The 22739-nt window shown below is 32.2% G+C and overlaps 1 protein-coding gene across 1 annotated transcript; it reads left to right on the forward strand.

The window, feature by feature from the left end:
- Nucleotides 1-2164: 2164 nt before the first annotated feature.
- On the forward strand, nucleotides 2165-22074 carry Ir40a (Ionotropic receptor 40a). Its single transcript, XM_085952598.1, has 8 exons — nucleotides 2165-2308; nucleotides 2819-2972; nucleotides 3439-3668; nucleotides 5778-5943; nucleotides 13314-13410; nucleotides 18920-19173; nucleotides 20185-20306; nucleotides 22045-22074. Exons 1-8 carry the CDS (start codon nucleotides 2180-2182, stop codon nucleotides 22072-22074), a joined length of 1182 nt encoding a protein of 393 aa, XP_085808724.1. The 5' UTR covers nucleotides 2165-2179.
- The last annotated feature ends 665 nt before the right edge of the window (nucleotides 22075-22739 follow it).

Below are 22739 nucleotides of genomic sequence, written 5' to 3' on the forward strand. Positions count from 1 at the left end.
GATGTGATCCGCTGTCATATCGCATATTCTCTGAGCGAGGATCCGTTGCCCCCTTCCAATTATGTTGAATAACTTAGCAAATATATAAAACTTTATACCCTCCTCGATCCTAGGGAGCATTTCAGTTGTTCGGCGTTTTGAAAGCGTATTAGCTGTTAGCCATTCGTTTAACTACTTTGTGCCTACATAGCATACCGTGAAATCTTTGCATGCATACATATTACATACATTGATTGAAAAAAGCAACACGTGAATTTTACACAGCGAATTATTTACCGATATAAGCATAACGGGATGGTCTCAAACATATTGAAATTGAAGCAAAAAAGGACCACTCGTTCACTGATTAAATTAGATACAAATGACTTCGCATTGCAGGTTCATTTGCATAGAACTTCAAACTATTGCTATGACATTTTTTATTTGCCAATTTGCAGAGCGTATAAAAAGACAATCCATCACGATGGGTAGATAAGTAGTCAGTAATACTACACTTTGGCATTATTTAATTGAAAAATCCTTTTATTAATTTGTGAAAACCCGTTTATAATTGGACTCGAGTAAGTAATCACAATGAGTATAAAAAATGACTACAATATTGCGTGTATAAGAAATTCGGAATCCAAAACCGTGCTTGATAAATAATTTCAAAAATGATGACAGAAATAACGTATAACGTATGGTCGGCTGTGGTACACTTTTAATAAAAATATATTTTTTACTGAACATCCCTAAGACCTATAATATCGCTGTATATATTATAAATACCTTCTATAAGTTTGACTGTCCAATATTGTACTTTCCACATAATTGTCCGATATTATACGCAATTACCTAATTGTTAGATAATTGACAGAATAGAGTAAAGTTGGTGAGTTAAATTGTCAAAACTCTGGATTTGAAGTGAATGTAAACTTGAAAGATTTGAAAAGGGTAAACGGTAGAGCGATATCGTGAAATTGTGAGTGACATTAGCACGCTACCTTAACTATGCCATTCATATCATATCAATCAATTGTCATATCTAGTATTGTGTAGTCTTGTAGTTTTTGTCATGTTTATTATATATTTATGTTGATATAGCATGTAGATATCTATTACATTTTAGGCACCACCCTGGCATTTTGTAAAACTTTACAACGATACTGCCATCGAAGTTACTGGTGGACGTGATCATCAGCTTTTATCACTCTTAGCTGATAAACTAAATTTTCGGTAGGTAAATGGAAAACAAGAATATTTATGAGATAAATTTATTTCATTATATATTTATAACAAATAAATTGATACTTTTTAACAAAGGCACCTAGTTAAAATTATAATATACCTATCTTTACATTTTTGAAGTGCTGAAAGTAGCATAAAACGGTTTTGTAACCGTTGTTATACATAAGTACCTACTTATATTAGATAAAGTTGATAATATCGACATAAGCATTATTATCCACACGTACTTCTCTCTTCCTTCATTACTTCTTCATGACTTGACATGAACAGTAAGTCGGTACTTACTTATGGCTTATTGTACCTATTACTTGTTGTCGGGTGCTTTTCGCATTACATAGTAAATGTTGTTTTCCATCAAATTTTCATCATGCTATTAATCAGAGTTGTTTGTTTCCTACAAACACCAATATTTTAAAATAAAATTTAATTTATGGTTCTCAAAAACTCATCTAACCAAAGAAATACAATGTGTTTATATGTTTTATAATATAGAAAACTAAATATATTAATTTTATTAAGTTTTTATTCAACGACTCATCAATGTAGTATTATTTTTACTTTACATACGTATTCCTATTTAGAAATATATTTTCATGTAAATAGAATATTTATTAAAATGGCGTATGTTATTTATTAAATAACTAAATGATTAAAGATATGAATACTTCGACCCTCCCGATCACAGCCAAGGATCAGGAGTTACTGCAAATGGATCATTCAAAGGTGTCCTGGGCATGATTTATCGAAGGGTAATTATAAATTATATGTATATACCTACTCAAATATTAATTGCCAATATGAAAATACATAATATCTCTGATACATTTGGAATAGGTATTTAATACTTAAATTAGAACTATTGATTTCAATTGACATAAAATAATTTAGAACTTATAATTGAACATTATATTGTATTCAACAGGAAGCAGATTTATTTTTGGGAGATGTGACGATGACTTGGGAACGTCAGAGAGGGATCGAGTTTTCTTTTTTGACTTTGGCCGACAGCGGAGCTTTTGTTACGCATGCACCACGAAAGCTCAGCGAAGCTCTCGCATTACTTCGACCATTTCAATGGGAGGTAAACAATATTATGATACCATACAATTTTTATTCTATTAGATAATATTAAATATATTATTATCACACATATTCAATTGTTATCAATATAACTCATACATCACTTACGGCGTCAATCATCATTATATTTTTTTTTTAATTATAAACTTAACTAACGTTAAACGTAATTTTCTTCTTTTAATGTAGATGCGCGTTTAATTGTATTGCCAATATTGTGTAGATGAAAGTATATTTAATCATATTATCTAATAATAGTGACTTAATGTTATGTTTCCTCGTGTCAAGCTTATCAGGAACCATTATATGCTCCCCAAAGCATCTCTGAAAATGTGCTGTGTATTTTGTTTTTGAAGTTTTATTTTATTATATAACATTGTTTATGTTTTTATTTTTTCTTCTTCTCTCTTACGAGGGTAATATTTGTTATAATGTAAATCTCATGTTGCAAACGTCTTAAGTTTAGATTTTTATGTCCACAATGTTTTTTTTTTAATAAATAAATAAATTTTAGGTATGGCCAGCAGTTTTATTGATAATGGCAGTTGCCGGCCCAGCTTTGTGGGTGTCTGCTGCCGGCCCTGCCCTTTGGCGTCCGAATAGATCACCTACTCCACCGGCCCTGGGCCGTTGCATCTGGTTCACCATATCAATATTTTTGCGACAGAGTAAGAAATCACACAATTCTGTTTCCCGGAAGATTTATTAAATTTGTTTATTATGTATGACCTTTAGATAATGTGTGAAATTTCATATGCTCCGCTGAGGATCGAATATGGTATTTTACTATTTTTTAAACAATAAAATCCATATTTATTTTCTAATATTTATACCTAAGTGAAAGATATAGGATTTCACATAATTGATGAGGTATTTATTAATAGGTAAATTTTTTTAGAGAAATGCACTCTAGATTAAGCATACATTGAAAAAAACAACATGTAATTTATTCTAGACGCGGGATTCGAATTCACACTCAGAGGCGTTTCAGTAGCGGGTGTTCTATCAACTGTTTGAAAGTGGGCGTTCTGTTAAATATCTACAACAATGTAAATTATTTTTAATTAATATAAGCTTTTTATTTTTCAAATTAAAGAAATAACAGGATAATTAAAAACATGGTGTATATTTCAGGTGGCTGCTCTCCTTTTGATAATATTAGAGCAAGAGTTTTGGGTCTCCTGCTGTCATTGGCAGCCACGTATGTATTGGGTGACGTTTATTCAGCCACTCTGACGTCACTAATGGCGCGACCGGCGCGAGAACCACCGTTGTCTGATCTGCGGGGTCTAGAACAGGCGATGCTTCACAGAGGGTACTGGCTCCTTGTGGAAAGACACAGTTCATCCCTTTCTATATTACAGGTATATTCATATTTACCTACGTAGTTTTCAAATATCCATCTGATAATGTCATGTACCTACATAATATATTCAGAATGTTTATCTTTTATTCCTTTTTAAATTACATGTATGTACTAATTTGTACATACTTTTGAAGTATCTAATCGTTAAATTTAGAGCGTCTAAATGAGTAATCGTCAAATAAATGGCGAATATTTTTAGCCTCGTCTGTGAGGATAGCATACGATGCTAGCAGAACAGTGGTATAAGGAGGTCTATTTAAAAATAATATGTATAATTTATTATAATTTTTAAGAAGGTGGGAGGGAGGGGGAGTTAACAAAATCTAGACGGTTCTACTTATAGGTTCTTGTTGCTTCAACTACGGAACCCCGCATTTTATGGCTACATTCCCCATACCCAGACCTAGATATAGATTTACTAATATAATATTATAGTAGCCGTGATATGTGGAACCATAACTCGCCGGTATTTCAAGTACATAAATAATATATATCCCAACCACCATAACGTTCTACATGCTACATTACAGTGCTATAAAATTTATTGTAGAAAAGCGTTTCACACGATACTAAGCGGCGCTTCTAAGTGCTCGGCCGTAGTGATTTGGCAGGCGCGGCGCGGCGGCGTCTTGCGTAGCTCAAACGTATAACCGTGTGTATTATGCTCCAAAAAAGACACTGTCTACGAACATTTTACACACGGTTATACGTTTGAGTTTCGCAAGACGCCGCCGCGCCGCGTGACCACTACGTTCTTGCACTAAGTGGCATTCGTTATTTACATATATTACTATTAGACAATACACACTGTCGCTTTTCTGATGACTGCTGTCAGTGACAACTTTTTATCGAATTTCATATACATGTTTTCAATGTAACATTTCTTGCCACCACATGCAAATATGATGAGATAGGTACTTACAATATACCGTACTACGAGTGTTATGTATACCCTTTTAATGATACTTAGTGAATATTGACATTAAAGGGGAGAGGCACGCCAGCAGAGAACCTAGCGGAAAAATACGAAGCTTGCAATTTGAGATTTTTTTTTGATAATTTACAATTTCAACTGTATTAATTAATAAATATGTATCTGAAAACAATAAATAGATTTTTAATTTTTTTTTTAATTTAAAGATAAACTTACAATTGTAAAAAAATATAATAAAGTGTGAATTCGTTGCAGGGTCACATCTTATTATTACATTTTATTTTATGGTCATATTTATTATTATAATTTAGTTTATTAAGTTTTCAATTTTCTGTCGTTTAGATTTTTGACTAATTCACAGTTTTAATATTTTTTATATTTAATTTAAAAAACATCGATTTTTATAAAAATATAAATGTGTATAACTTGAAATCCTTATTATTTATATTAAAATTTATTTTAGGTATGGTCCCAATATTGAAACTCGATTTGATATAAATAAAAAGGATTTCCAGTTTTACACATTTAAATTTTTATAAAAATCGATGTTTTTTAAAATAAATATAAAAAATATTGAAACGATGAATTAGTCAAAAAACTAAACGACTGAAAATTGAAAAATAAACTAAAATATAATAATAAATATGAATATAAAATAAAATGTAATAATAAGATTTGACCCTGCAACGAATTCACATTTTATTACATTTTTTTACAATTGTAAGTTTATCTTTAAATTTAAAAAAAAATTAAAAATCTATTTATTGTTTTCAGATACATATTTATTAATTAATACAGTTGAAATTGTAAATTATCAAAAAAAAACTCAAATTGCAAGCTTCGTATTTTTCCGCTAGGTTCTCTGCTGGCATGCCTCTCCCCCTTAATAATCATAACTATTGCTCATTTACGTTGAATAAGCGCCATTTAGCAGCGTTGTCTAGTGGCGCTTCTAAAAATCATTAATATGGTAAGGCTCACAGAACTGTGAACGCTGGGAGTCATCATATGGAGAAGTAGAGCGGAACACCAAACACAATAGAGGATTCAGCTTTGGGCGGTCAAGGTCCACCCAGGTTGTGTAGCGTCACAAACAAACATGGTTCAAACAGTGTTATCGTTGACGAATAAGTGAAATTGATTTTACAGTTGTATGTTTGATGGTTAATTTAGAATGGAACTGGTGTATATGGAAGACTATGGAAGCTGATGCAGAGGCAGAAATTTCATGCAGTTAGGTCTGTGGAACAGGGCGTCAGGAGAGTACTGCAGAAGCCAAGTGCTCCAGTTGTATTCTTGGCTGGGCGGGAGACACTTTACTTTGATACAAGAAGATTTGGTACGCATTCATGAGTTTATATTGACATTTACCTTTTTTTCTAAATTGTGTTGTGATAAAACACAGAATTTATAAACAAAAACTATATATATACTAAGGTGCACGAGCAACAAGAACCAGCAATAAACAAGTCCTTAGAAAAAGAGACGTTTTTTCTTATTTATTTTTGTTCAAATATTTAAATAAAACAAAAGATACGCTTTTTCTGTTAGATATTTTCAAGTAATACCATTTGCGTAGAGCCATTTTGATGCGTAGCATTGTAGACAAGAGCCTCAGTTATCAGCGGTAAGCCGTAGACACGTAGTTATACATTAGCTCTACGCCAAATATAAAAGAAATAGAAAAATAATACCGTATTTTATGTACTTTATTATCATAGTAAGAAAAGTGTGTATAAATTAATAAAGTAGATTAAAAATAGATAATCATACATGGTAAAGTATTTCCATTCACAGGTTGAATTGGATGGTTACAATATGAGCGATTTATGTGCTGCAGACAATGACATATTAAATGGACGACTCACTTCATACCCGGCGCTCACGAGAAATTGTGCATGAAAGTCATTCACAGATATATAGGTAGATGTCACGTGACCATTGACGTATCCGTTTCCATTATGCGATACAAGCTTCGAGAATTTATAGTAATATAACCTTTATTGTAATGGCGTATTAGTGTCATGACTCATTGCGTTAGAAACAGATTCTCGGTTACTTACGACTTCTCGGAGATTAGACGCAAGTGAGCCCAGCGAATCACAGGCGACTGACTGTCCAATGGTTCCTGTCATTCAATTGCATTGAATAAACATTCATCAATATCTTAAAATGGCATTTTATAAAAATAATAAATAATACTAACACATGCAAAGTGATATCCCATCTTTAGATTTTTTTACAATTTTTAACTAGGCACATTGGCATTTTGTAACACAATAATAACGGTGGAGTCGAAACCTGACAGTCGGAAATTTTGTATGGGCAGACCCAGCGGTTTCGCCAGACCGCTTGCAAGCAGAATGTTCATTTGAGCGTAGGATACCGATATTAAAATATGAATTTCGCCATCCGGCAGACCCGACACAAAGTGAGTGTCATTTTATTGTCTAGATGCTTCGTCCATATTAATGTCATTGGCTGCAGAGTTCAGATAGAAATTGGCACTGAGCTCATAGAAATTGTACGATGTTGTGCTTGCCATATTATCCTTTTGTTGAATTAATTAGTATATAAGTACCAATACCCAAAGCTGTAATATACTGGTACTATTTGCTATTATAGTTTTGATAGCTTTATATGATTTTATGATTGTAAGTGATGATATTTTGAATAGCAAATTATAATACTTGATACGTCATAATAATAATTAAATCCACGGTACAGTAGTGTCAGTATGTTCGCTTGTCAAAACCTGCATTAATATGTCAATTTCACATATTGTTTTTGATGTGAAATCATAGGCATGAAAAAAAGAATGAAGAAAAGAACCCAATGGATAACCACCATGTATTCATCGTAAAACGTATATTAATATAATATATTTAGAAGATAATTTTAAGGTTAGACCCAAAGTATGTGCCTAATAGGTTGTTGAGTAAGTAACTAATATCCATTTCTCGAAAAAATAAAAATCTCTTAATACAACCTTCCCTCTGTGGAGGCCCATAATCTGAAATCTTCAAAGAAAACATAATACTGTTCTAGATAAAAAAAATACAATTACGTAAAATAAAAACTTTTTTTATTAAGTCATTCTCTAATTTTATATTTAATTTGTATTAGCAATGTAGTTTATTGTTTGCATTTATGAGTGTAATATGTTAAGGTAGTTAAAATAAAAATCACATATTTGCGTATCATATTAAAACAGTAGATATTACGCGATCACTTTTCCATAAATTGGGGAAAACTCGTTTTGCATTATGTTCGCGGCAGTTTATAAGGGCGGCGCAGACGGGAACTGCCGCTGGTTCTACGGGGACTGTTTTATGGGCTCAATTTGGGGTGCACCTGATCATCGTATCAAATCGAATGTGGCTTTATCTACATAGGTGGCTAGGGTGAAGTTGCTTTTAAAACAGTTCGAAAGGATATTAAATCGGGGGCTTTTTTGTATCTCAGGTAAGAGTTTTTTTTTTGCATCGTATTGAAAATGTGTGAAAACATAAACATAGACTTTTAAAAATTGACTTCGACATAAATGTATGTGAATTTAAAATGAGCAACTTTGGTACTGTTCGGATATACCGGAGGCAGCGGAAAACGCATTTTGAAGATAGCCGATAAACCGGATTATTTGTTAGGTTAACCTAACCAAACCTAACCTAACCTAACTTAACCTAACCTAACCCAACTTAACCGAACCTAAACTAACCCAAACTAACAAATAATCCAGTTTATCGGCTATTTTCAAAATGCGTTTTCCGCTGCCTCCGGTATAACCGAACAGTACCGCAACTTTAAGTGATACAATTTAATAACGATAGAAATTGGTTTATACTTTAATAACTTCGCTTATCTATTAAAAAACAATTTTTCAGCTAGACAAAGTAATATTTATAATTTAAATAGTAGGCGGAGATACATATACCTAGACGATTTTTTTTTCGTTAATATTAAATAACCACAACTTAAATGATTTCATACGAACCGTTATAATATGTCTCAAGGCCCACTATAGTTAGGCCGTGACACGAAACTGTAAACTTCGATGCTAGTGATAGTTATTGATCAAACTTCGAATACAATATGTTAAACTGTATAAAAAGATGATTGTTGCATATTGAAATAAATGGTAATAATTTGAACAACATAATATGCAATCGAAATTCTTCATTTATTGCGAATAGGTTACCGTGTTGCATTCGAAAATAATCAAATCATTAGCGTGTATACTGTAGAGATACTGTAAAAGAAATAACCGATAAAAAAGGTACCACCTATTATGAAATAATATTTTATATTTATTGTGTAATTTTATTGTATATTCTACTTAACTACGTATATATATAATATTTATATATAAAACCATTACGAAACCTATTCGTGAGGCCGCAAAGACCAACATCGGATTGTAGAGCCAATGTAGTTACAGAACGCTAAGTAGATAGTATATTAAACGTATTCGGTAGATATGTTTTTTTCAACAGAATCCATACGAACAAAAATCACCACACATTATTGCTGTATAATATAATTTATGTAGATGACGATATTGCTAATATTTCCCCTGTCTCTCACTGTGCTGATGAGGAATGGAATGCTAAGTTCATACTAGTTTCTGATAATTATTTTTAAGCGAGGATACATTTCTTTTATCAGGGCTTCGCTTACTGGAACATTTTCTTATGAATGCTGAAAACCAGATGTGCATATTATTCGAAATGTCACATGACGTGACCAAAATTTAGACACTTTAGATCGTTTTTTAATCGTTGACACCATCTCAACACGATATTACCATCTACATAGAAGATTTTAATACAATATCTGAGAATCTAAAATGCATACAAATTATTATGTTATAATCTTAATATATAAAAATTAATATTTGTGTGTTTGTTTGTTCGTATTTAATGCGCAGCCATACCGTTCATCCGATTACGATAAAACTTTGTAAACTTATTGCTTGCACTTGCGGGAAGAGTATAGGCTATACTAATATATAAAAATGAATGTCTGTCTGTCTGTATGTCTGTCTGTCTGTGTGTCTGTCCCTTATGCGTTCCTATACCATTCATCCGATTGCAATGAAATTTTGGTAAGTGGTTGTATGCACACCCATGAAGGTTTCTGAATTAGAAAAATCATCACCTTCTTCTTCTTCTTCATTATATTTTTTTTTATTCGTATGGTTCCTATACCATTCATCTGATTGCAATAAAATTTTGGTAAGTGGTTGTATGCACACCCATGAAGGTTTCTGAATTAGAAAAATCATCATCCTCTTCTTCTTCTTCATTCTATCTTCTTTTATTCGTATGGTCCCTATACCATTCATCCGATTGCAATGAAACCTTCGTCAGTTGTTGTGGTAACACCCGCAATGGTTTTTGAATTAATACAACCATCTTCTTCTTCTATTCTATATTCTTCTATTCGTATGCGTTCCTATTCCATTCATCCGATTGCAATAAAATTTTCGTCAGTAATTGTGCCAACACCCGCGAAGGTTTCTGAATTAGCACAACCATCTTCTTCTTCTTCTTCTTCTTCTTCATTGTATCTTCTTTTATTCGTATGGTCCCTATACCATTCATCCGATTGCGATGAAACCTTCGTCAGTTGTTGTGGTAACACCCGCAATGGTTTTTGAATTAGTACAACTATCTTCTTCTTCTTCTATTCTATATTCTTCTATTCGTATTAGTTTCTATTCTATTCATCCGATTGCAATAAAATTTTCATCAGTAATTGTGCCAACACCCGCGAAGGTTTCTGAATTAGTACAACCATCTTCTTCTTCTATTCTATCTTCTATTCGTATGCGTTCCTATACCATTCATCCGATTGCAATGAAATTTTGATCAAGTGTTGTGCTCACGCCGCAAAGGTTTCTGAATTGTTACAACTATTTTCTTTTTCTTCTATTCTATCTTCTTCTATTTGTATGCGTTCTTATACCATTCATCCGATTGCGATGAAATTTTGACCAGTTGTTGTGAGCACGCCCGCAAAGAGTTCTGAATTAGTACAACCATCTTCTTCTTCTTCTATTCGTATGCGTTCCTATACCATTCATCCGATTGCAATGAAAATATGATTAAGTGTTGTGTTCACGCCCGCAAAGGTTTCTGAATTGATACAACCATTTTCTTCTTCTTTTTCTTCTATTCTATCTTCTTCTATTCGTATGAGTTCTTATACCATTCATCCAATTGCGATGAAATTTTGACCAGTTGTTGTGCGCAAGCCCGCGAAGGTTTCTAAATTAGTACAAACATCTTCTTCTTCTTCTATTCATATGCGTTCCTATACCATTCATCCGATTGCAATGAAACTTTGGTGAGTTGTTGTGCGCACGCCTGCGAAGGTTTCTGAATTAGTACAACCATCATCTTATTCTTCTATTCGAATGCGTTCTTATGCCATTCATCCGATTGTGATGAAATTTTGACCAGTTGTTGTGCGCACGCCCGCAAAGGTTTCTGAATTAGTACAACCATCTTTTTCTTCTTCTATTTGTATGCGTTCTTATGCCATTCATCCGATTGTGATGAAATTTTGACCAGTTGTTGTGCGCACGCCCGCAAAGGTTTTTGAATTAGTACAACCATCTTCTTCTTCTTCTATTCGTATGAGTTCCTATACCATTAATCCGATTGCAATGAAACTTTGGTGAGTTGTCATGCGCATGCCCACGAAGATTTCAGAATTAGAAAATCATCTTCTTCTACTATTCGTATGCGTTCCTATACCATTCATCCGATTGCGATGAAACTTTTGTCAGTTGTGTGCGCACACCTGCGAAGGTTTCTAAATTATTATTATATAACATACAAAGTTTGTTGTTTGTTTGTTCCATCCAATTTTGATTTTTTTTTTTACTACATATTAATAACATTAATAACGTTTTCATATTTTGGATTCGATTTTAATTTAGTGTTCCTATGTTTGACCTTTACTCCTATTAGAATTATTTTCATATTGCCATATTGTATTACACAGATATTTTAATATTAAAAAAATAATTTCCTCTTATTATTTTTCAAATATCTAAGATAAATATAACCACGAAGCGACCCTGTGCGAAGCCGGGTACTTCAGCTAGTATAATATAAGAATAAATTCTGGTTGTAAGTAACAGTAACGTTAAAGTATATGAATGAATATAAATTTATTATTATTATTATCATTAGGTACTGCAGTTTTTTATGTAAAGAATAAGGTATTAGAGAATAGCCAGGCAGGTTGATGGATAGGACGGAATTACGTAGATTGTACACGCGGTGGGAACAAAAACGCGCTTCGTGAAACAGATTGATTCTGCAATTAAGTACTCCTGTCAAAAGATATACAGGCGTAGGGCTTCCATCAATTAATTAGGAAACCGCATAAAAGAAATTCAAGGCGGTTGGTTGGGTTAAATTCATACACATCGCGTATCTTAGTAAACTATAAACATTCTAGTTTTTTTCCTTAGTAGATACAATAAAAGATTAATTATTATTAAACGTAGACACCCACGATAGCCGCGCGGCTTAAGCGTCGGTCCATAGCGTCGTACGACCTAGGATCGAATCCTGAATCTGGCAAGTACACAATATATTGTTTTTCAATTTGTGTATGAGTCAGAGTATGGAAGCAATAGGTTGAGCAAGTGGCTGACATCCATTTCTCGTAAAGACACAATCTGTTAATACAAACCTCCACTCTATAGAGGGCCATATTCTGATCTTATTAGGATCGGACATAGTTGAAAAAAAAAACGTTCCTGAGAAGAATTTTAATATCACGGTGATTCAAGAATACGCAAGTCATTATTTTTTTTGTAATTTTTGTTATAAGTATAATCACTAATCTGATATTCATAATATTATAATCGATAGCTCAACGGTGAAGATGCACCAGAGTATAGGTATATGCGAATTCTGTGTCTGGGAAAAATCACATTTTTCTTATCAATGCGTGTTTGGTCCAGAGTAATGTAATAGGCGAATTAATAAATATTTCTCATACAATATCCATTTAGCCCACCTGATTAAGAGAGAACATGGAGATTTAAATTTTGTAACATTATAAAAAAGATTATTATCGTGATATTCCTACATATTTTTTTCTGGTATGCCGCTTTAATTCAGATTATTTGTGGAATATTAATGTTCGTTATTAAGTAAAATGCTTAATTAATAATAACTTAATTTTTATATTTAGTTATCGTAAACAAGTACATGTTATAATTTTCAAATCTTCTAATATAATAATCTAATATAATATAAATCATTTTGGTCAGGATATTCTATCAGCGCAAATGTAATATTCGTAATATTTCCCTAATTTTTTCACCCCATCGCCTATCTATATGCAACGCATGGCCTGGTTGCCCCCACAGGACGTCACTGTGTACGTTTATTTATAAGTAATAATTTATTTATCCATAGAATCCGCAGAATTTATTTTACATAAACTAAAAGTAACTTCCTTAGAGTAACACCGATTCAATTAACGTAAGCAAAGTCCCTTAATGTTTTATTAGATCCAAGATCTCGCGAAATAAAAGTCAGAGTAAACAGTGAAAATGTATGTATATTGACCTGTGTTCGCACACTTTGAAAAGCGGTTTCATTCCATCCCCATACATTTCCCATAAGCCAAGTGCATATTTGGAGTCTACCGGATCCACTGATTTACCGCCCTCTGTCCCAGGTGTCTCCAACTTCCAGCTGAGTGAAAAACTGTATACGAGGTACTCCGCGCTCGCTCTGCAGGATGGCTGTTTATACGTAGACAACATCAACAGAGTGTAAGAGGAAAATTCAATATTAACAAACTTATTATTCATTACAACGTCGTTCTCCGAAATGTCTTGCTTTATCGCTACTTTTTGCCACGTTATTTTTACATTAAGCATTCGAATTTGGTTGAAAATAAATGTTGTAATGTAAGAAAATTGTAAAGTAAAACAAGTGAAGTAGGAAATGATCGTAACTGGTTATTTACATAAAGAACGTAGACTACTGGTAAGAAATTATATGACCTACTTAGGTTTATTTTTATCTTATAAACATATTATATTATATATTTTTAAAACAATTTCTTCATTAAAATAAAATACTTCCTCATTTTAGAATTAACAATGACTCCTTTATCTTTTTTGGTGATTGTTTTAAAACTATTTAATCATCATTATTGGCAGCGCGATAACTCATGGTGGGTCTTGGCTTTCATCAACAACTCTTTCCACTAGTCTCTATCCATCGCTTTCTAGTATAGTATCCTCTGTAAACAACGGTTACATGTAAATTGTAGGTACAATATTTCACCGTGGCATAGATCGCCGTGAGCTTTTGTATTGGAAAGAGGTGACCGTATAGTACCTATACGGTCTAAAATTTTATTAGATTCAATACGAACATTAATTCAACTTTCATGGCTGATTTTGGCAAAATTCATGGATTCGAGAATGAAAACCTAACCTAACCTAACCTAACCTAACAAATAATCTATCTATTATATCTAGCTATTCTCAAAATTTGTTTGCCAGTTCTTGTAAAGTGTAAACCGACAAGAACCGTAATTTATGTCAGTAGGTACTATACGACCCAAAGAGGTTGGGCGGTTTTTAATATACGGTCATATATTTCCGATGCAACATTTCACGGTGAAGTGTGATACGGCTAACTGCATACGTACAAGTTTCCGGACACGGTAAACGACAGTCATTGGTAGGTACATCTAGTCAACAAATTTTTGGTCTTCCTCTCTTACTATGACATTACTATTTTTACTGGTTCATTGTCGTTCACAAGGGTTTACATGACGTGGCCAGCGCAGTCTTAGCTCGCAGAATTAAAATATTTACTGTTAATACTAGATACGTGTTCATATCATCATATCTTAAGTTATATTTTGTGTTTATGATTACTTGAATTAAACGAACAATATTCATCATGCTTATATTATGATGTTAATTAATAATTATTCAAAGTAATGTGTCATATGAATTTTACTAACACATGTTTAACTATTATCATTTTCAAATACTAAAGGATGTACGTCGTAAGCAGTATAAAATTATATACATATTATAACCTATTTACCAGTGGCGAAGGGTGACTTTTGGAAAGAGGTAGGCTGTGGAGTAACGACGCTTTGTTAAATATATTTACGGGAAATAAGAAAATAACCCAATATTACTACTGATGAATAGGTACACTAAATCGATAAAATTTCAAAAGCTCAATTAGTTTGATATAATTAGTTTATAAATAAGCAATTAGTTTGAATTATGTATTTTCCTAAACATTTATAAACGTAATATACGCTCAAAATATATTACCTATCATCTTTGAAAATATCCGTTGTTGTGTATAATATGTTCCATAACAATTTATAATTTATCCCGTAAAACTGGATATTTTAAAATACTTATATATTTAAAACACAGACTTAGGTATAAATCTAATATATAAAAATCAATATTTGTTTGTTTGTTCGTATTTTATGCGCTGCCATACCGTTCATCCGATTGCGATAAAACTTTGTCAACTTATTGCTTGTATATAGGCTATATCTTATTATATACAAATGAATGTCTGCTTGTCTGTTTGTCTGTCTGTCTGTCCCGTGTATGCGTTCCTATACCATTCATCCGATTGCGATGAAATTTTGGTAAGTGGTTGTATGTACATCCGCAAAGGTTTCTAAATTAGAAAAACCATCTTCTTCTTCTTCATTATATCTTCTTTTATTCGTATGGTTCCTATACCATTCATCCGATTGCGATGAAATCTTCGTCAGTTGTTGTGGTAACACCCGCAAAGGTTTCTGAATTAGTACAACCATCTTCTTCTTCTTCTTCTTCTTCTATTCTATATTCTTCTATTCATATGCGTTCCTACTCCATTCATCCGATTGCAATAAAATTTTCGTCAGTAATTGTGCTCACAAGCGCAAAAGTTTCTGAATTGATACAACTATTTTCTTCTTCTTTTTCTTCTATTCGTATGCGTTCTTATACCATTCATCCTATTGCGATGAAATGTTGACCAGTTGCTGTGCGCACATCCGCGAAGGTTTCTGAATTAGTACAACCATCTTCTTCATCTTCTATTCGTTTGCGTTCCTATACCATTCATCCGATTGCAATGAAATTTTGATCAAGTGTTGTTCTCACGCCCGCAAAGGTTTGTGAATTGATACAACCATGTTCTTCTTCTTTTTATTCTATTCTATCTTCTTCTATTCGTATGCGTTCCTATACCATTCATCCGATTGCAATGGAATTTTGATCAAGTGTTGTTCTCACGCCCGCAAAGGTTTGTGAATTGATACAACCATGTTCTTCTTCTTTTTATTCTATTCTATCTTCTTCTATTCGTATGCGTTCCTATACCATTCATCCGATTGCAATGGAATTTTGATCAAGTGTTGTTCTCACGCCCGCAAAGGTTTGTGAATTGATACAACTATTTTATTCTTCTTTTTCTTCTATTCTATCTTCTTTTATTCGTATGCGTTCTTATACCATTCATCCGATTGCGATAAAATTTTGGTGAGTTGTCGTGCGCATGCCCACAAAGATTTCTGAATTAGAAAATCATCTTCTGCTTCTATTCGTATGCATTCCTATACCATTAATCCGATTGCAATGTTTGACCTTTACTCCTATTAGAATTATTTTCATATTGCCATATTGTATTACACAGATATTTTAATATTAAAAAAATAATTACCTCTTATTAGTTTTTAAATATCTAAGATAAATATAATCACGAAGCGACCGTGTGCAAAGCCGGGTACTTCAGCTAGTAACTGATAAATAAAAATCGCCAGATAAATTATTTTATATTTTTAACAACAATCAATATTTATATGTGATTGAATCCCATAGACATTATTTTCTTAAATTATCTTCTTATTAATAATTATTTTAAATAAATGTGCTCTAGCGGATGTAAGCGCTAACTAAACAACCTATGATTTCGGAATAAAAAGCCAGACAGTGATCGGCGCAACGAGACCGAAGTCATATAACACAGATCTGGAAAAAGGATCAATTTAATTCAGAATATAGTTGAATGAAGACGGCTCTAGCTATGGTTATTGATTACAAACCTTACTAAATAAAATAAAACGTCTAAATACTGACGATAGATGGCTCTCAAATGTCTTGGATTTTTCAGTTAAATTATTAACTTGGAGATCTATTTTTCCTTGAAGGTAGGCTTTAAACCTACCTTTTAAGGCTTACCATGGAGCCTTCGCAATTGCCATTTACATACCTATGCAATTTACAATATTATAGTATAAATTTAATTCTAATTTTACTAAAATTAAAATTTAATCCAACAAGTAGTGGTTTATTAGTTGATAGCTACATCAGTTGTCACACCGTTATAAATATTACAAGTATAAGTGTTTTGTCTCTGATTAGGTATTTAACTTACATAAAGAAACAAGATCTTCCCCCAGCAACAATTCAGAAATGATACCATAAAGCTTTGTCCAGACCAAGATAATTTTTAATGAACAATGATTTCCATCCGTGTCGGAAGACAAAAATACATCGGAATTTGTATTAAAATCAATTAAATGTTCGGAAACACTTTTGATACAAGTTTCGAACAATTTATGTAGGTACAATGTTAATTTTTCACCGAGTCAGTCTGAACTATGCATAATATTTAGTATTTTGGAAATTGCATTAATTTAAATTAACTTAACTTTAAAACAGTAAATTATATGCATTCTCAGCAACTATTCTATTATTGATCTTGAAATTATGTAGCTACGTTTACGTTTTGAATATCACATTTGCAATCAAGTCTACGAGGTTCATTTTGTAAAAGAAGATTTAAGGTTTCTTTGAAGTCAATTTCTTCAAATGAACATAAAGAAAACGTATTGGATATATCTGCTACATAGTTGCATAAAACATGTTCACTATCATCTCTATTCCATTGCTCACTAAAAGTGATGGCGTTTCTCAACCGATGCCTCGTGTCGTATAAATAGTCAAAATAACTAATACTATAAAATGAATACTATCGACTTAAAATTAGTGTATTTGACAGAAATTGAATATATGAGGAGCATTGACAAACACAAGGCCGCGTCATTTCTTTTGGTCCATCGCCCGTCCCGCACAGCCTACAATGTGAGACATGGAGCGCATAGGTTGCTATTGTATCTTGTAGTTGATTGTACTATATCAATGCTGGAGCGTGATAGAGTAATGTAATAATAAACTACATACTTATTGGTTTTAACGGCTCGTATTTTACCTTTCAGTCTCTTCAGACTTTATATTTATTACCTATGTTTAAAGGTTGTGGATTATTTCGTTATTATAAATAATTTGATGATTGTGATTATCCGAAAGAAACGAATTTGTAACGTATCAATTTATCAATTCATATTCACTCAATGATTCACGAAGTGTGCAATACCGCCCAATGCAGGAGGGCATTAGAATACTAAGGAGGATAGAAGGTTGCTCAAAACTGACAAATAATGTAAATCAATACCCTAGGTTTTCCATGTGTATATTATGTTGTTTCAAATCTGCTAATTAAGGTTTAGTTTATATAATTTTTGACATTCTTTGTGGAGAGCGTTGACGAAATAACATAATCTAAAATTATAAAAGAAGGCGGTATTCCGGAAAAGTTTGAGGAGCTCCGATTTTTTAAAAATATAAATAGGTAAGTACATGGCAAATTAGACAGGAATGGACTAAGTAGTGATTTTTGTAAGTGAAAATTAATTGAACTGCATAATAAGTGAGGAAATAAACCTATAATTTCTTTCACCATATTGTGGAAAAGATTTTAGATTGTATTTTGTATATCTAGGTTTTATTTATTTATTTAGAATATTTGGATACTAACTAGATTGTATAATAATAATATATTGTACCTAATGATTTTTTATGTTGTTCGACAATAACATTAAATTTTATTTTTTATCGAAGTAATGATAGGTTTAATAATAATATTATTGTGGAATATTAAATAACTATTAATTGCTGCTATTAATAAATTATATTATTGGAAATACATAATTTTTGTAACAATGAATCGTATCAATTAAACAAATGCACCGAATGGAATTTGAACACATAACCATCGCATACCGGGCGCTGTTTCCGTTTAACATACCGATCCATTCACTAATCATGGCAACATTTCTTAACATTCAACTAAATTGTTATTTCAAATTCCGTTAATATTAGCGACCATTTTTTATAATTTTGTAAATAGTATTGGAAGTAATTATTATAAAACAAGTATTTTATTCATTCCTCATAGGCTAATGCAAGTGTTCGAAGCAGGCATCCTCACGAAGATGACGTCAGAAGAATATGAAAAATTGGGTAAAAGTGGGATGAATGGATCGGTGATCAGTAGTAGCAGTGGAGGAAGCCCGTCGTCTGGTGGTGCTATCAATGGAGTTGAGGAAATGCCACCAGGTTTGCAAACTTCACAACAAAAACTGGAGCCAATAAATCTGCGGATGCTGCAAGGAGCTTTCTATGCACTTTTCTTTGGTTACGTCATATCTGGTAAGACGTCATAGTGTGTATCCATGACATTATTTTCAACCGTATATTTTGTTTCCAAGTTAAAATGTAAATAGTCTAGAATTATAATATATTATAATATATTATAATATATTATATGCCAAAATACAATGTTTTTACACCTTTCAAGATTATGTACGGTAGTTAATTTAAAAATCAATTGAAACACTGATCTATGATGAGGTAACCGATTATTTTAATATTATAATCACATACGCGATGAACCAGTGATATTGTGTCCACTTATGAAGTCATGAGTCTCGGGTTGGAATCCCGGATTTGGCAAATTTACATGTTGTTTTTCAATATTTGTTTGACCCAGAGCATGGACCTAATAATGTTTACTAAGACAAATCTGCCAATTAAAATAAAATAAATGGTATCACACCCGGGTACATATTATCCAGGTATCGTATTCATATAGGTATGTGTGTAATTTCTCAACATAAATTTTATAAACCAATCAAATAAAAAAGCGAAAAACTATTTATTCACTACATGTATAAATATTTTTCTTACTACTTTTCTATATTTTTCTTAAAATGGCTCTACAATCTTGTTCGCATTCCAAAGAGGTTTTTAACCATAAATATTATATTTTTACGAGAAATAGTTGTTATGTTTTCATTTGAACCTATAAGGTTCATATTCTGGATACAAAAACACCATGAAAAATCCATGCCTTCAGAAGCGAGAATTATACCACTTTACGATGACGATAAAACAATTCACTAATTTTTATTTATTAAGTAAATAAAAAAAAAACACTGACTTTTTCTCTCTTGTTTGTTCTGTGCCTAAATAGGTATGTTATTTTTATTTGAATTTGGAATCCCTTGATTTCAAATAATAATATGTAGGCAACGAATGTAGAGCAAAATAAGTGCGGATATAAAATTGCCTGATATCAATTACGTTAGTAAAACGGTTTGACGATAGCTGAACGATGTATATCGGTGAACATTATCGTAATAGGTTTTGAATTTCTTTCAGGCTTGACTCTCTTGCTCGAGTTGGAGCTGAAAAAACGCTCGTTGAATAATAAGAAGATCAGAAATCGCGCAGCCTCTAGTATTAAAAAAATGGGATCACAAGCCAGGAGACTCGTCGGGAAGGTTAAACGTCGAATCCATTTGAGATGGGAACGCGCGATGGAATTTTCACAGTTATCACTTGACTATATAGAATAAATCGTTATATAGAATTAGGGATATTCTAATATTCAGTTTGAATGATACAGCGTTATAAATATATTGTATAATGCTAAACACGCACTTCTAAAGTCATAGTTAAATCGTAATATGAATATTTATTGCTTTATAATTGTACTCTAGAGAAGTGTTTGTAGAAAAATCTATTTTGATGTATTTTGTCAAATTTTTAAAAACTATTTAATAAATTATTCTTTAATAAATCAAACACCTAATAGTAAAAGAAAACCTGTCGAGAATGATTTATCTTGTAATATGGTTCACGACCAATATGTACTAGGTATGTAAGTAAAGAAATAAGGTTAAAATGTAATTGTGTGTCGTAATCTTTTCAGTGACATCGAGTACTAAAAGTATAACTTATTTTCGTTTGTGATTGGCAATTTATTTTCTTTATTAGGAGCACTGGTATTAGAATTGATTTCACATTTTTTGGCACTTAGACCCGTTTCTTAAAACACTCCTCATTTATAATAATTGACCATCGAATTTAATTAATTCCACATTAGATCTGTCGGCTGCATTTTTATCTGTGATAGAATTAAAATCGTTTTATTAAAAAATTCAGTATAGATTAATGTTAAATAAAGATCAAGAGACATTTTAAATGAAAAGCAGTCGTAACTACTACATCGTCACAATGATATAGAATAATCATTTGTTTGCTTATTAGGTACATGACTATCAATTAAATAAATCATGATAGTTTGTACCACCTTAAGGGGCATCCTTATACCAACAGAGGCAACTAGCTAAAAATATGAAGCTTGCAATTTGAGACATTTTTTGATAATTTACAATTTCAGCTGTATTAATTAATAAATACGTATCTGAAAACATTAAAAAGATATTTTTTTAAGTCAAAGATAAACTTACAATTATTGTAAAAAAATGTGCTCAAATTACAAGCTTCGTATTTTTCTACTAGGTACCTCTGGTAGGTAGAAGCATCCCCTTTAAGGCAGAAAATCTATTTCCTATATTAATTAATTGTTATTGAATGTAATGACTAATGAGTAATATGGAGTGGATTGATACGTAATATCATTTTGGACATATTTAGAGAGATAATAATTATTAATTTGTCTAAAACTTTAAATACGCTTTCCCAGAAAATTCACCAAAGCATGTTTGGGCTTTTATAATAAGTGGAAAATTAGTGTTTTAAACATTACCGTACTAAGGACAAACATTGCCAACTGCCTTCATTAAAATATCACGCTGTGATGGAGAGCGCATCTTTTAAGTGGCCACTTCACTTCACAAGGACGAAGTCTGAATGCGCCCCTTGCAAAGGGTTGACGGTTGTCTGGTCTGGTGTCTCTCAAATTTCTATGAGTTAATGCGAGTAGATGTATTACATAACATATCTGTATATTATGTGAAAAGATTATACAAGTCACAATGCAAACGTCTAACTTTTTATAGATATTCATTCATACGTCATATATTCCGATGTATTCGTAGATGCCTGCATATTGATCAATATGCAGTTGAGTACCTCGATTTTAATTGAATTAAGTATTTATATTTTAAATACATGATGTTGAAAACACCCAGAAACATACAGTTTAGAAAAAAATCCTAGAACATAATCTTAGACTGAGTGGGATTTAAATATAATATGTATTGTATTATTTAGCTTGCCAGGCGAGTGTTCATAACCAATTGAACTACTCAATAATTCCTGATAACTACGTTATATGGGGTATTTCAAATCAAGATAATGAAATTGCTTACATTATTATGTATTTATAATAATCGAACCAGTTGAATATTACCCATATTAATTGAGATGGTGTTCTCCTGGTAGATAATAAATATAGTAGTTTTGAAAGTTTTTTTTAGTATAATTCTACTATTTTTGTGTTATTCATGTTGACAGTTGATGTTTCCTGCTAAATCTGATAAAATGCTTTATAAGTAAATGTCATAGATTTAATCTGGTTGTCAGCTCACACAAATGTTGCATGACCTGATATTGTCGAGAGACATACTGATTTTGACTGGTTTTGCCTCAGTGTTTTTTTCCCGCTGACTACGAATCTGCCGGGTGCGATGATGACGCGATGTTGGTAAAATCATCTGAGAATAAAATTTCTGTGGGGATAACCGATAATGAAATATTACCCAAACACCGTTTTTGGCCGCCATTTTACCAATATGGGTGTCACCCAGCACCAGCAGTAGTGGCACCCGGCAGATTCGTAATCAGTGGAAAAAAAACGGTGTCAGAATCAGTCCAAAAAGCCTTTGTCCCTTGATAATACCAGGTCCTCCTCTCCCTTCTGGTGACTAGACTACTATAATATATTTCAAGATTCTGGTTTTGTTCGG

Source organism: Rhyacophila brunnea, unplaced genomic scaffold, assembly GCF_057557595.1.
Source record: "Rhyacophila brunnea isolate RB1 unplaced genomic scaffold, BYU_Rbru_1.0 scaffold_3, whole genome shotgun sequence".
Taxonomy (NCBI): domain Eukaryota; kingdom Metazoa; phylum Arthropoda; class Insecta; order Trichoptera; family Rhyacophilidae; genus Rhyacophila; species Rhyacophila brunnea.

Excerpts from the sequence above, each read along its gene's own strand:
- Ir40a (XM_085952598.1), top strand. The coding sequence starts at position 2,180 with ATGACTTGGGAACGTCAGAGAGGGATCGAGTTTTCTTTTTTGACTTTG. Across the intron at positions 3,669-5,777 it reads CATCCCTTTCTATATTACAG|AATGGAACTGGTGTATATGG; the intron begins GTATATTCATAT and ends TGGTTAATTTAG. Across the intron at positions 13,411-18,919 it reads GTAGACAACATCAACAGAGT|GCTAATGCAAGTGTTCGAAG; the intron begins GTAAGAGGAAAA and ends CATTCCTCATAG.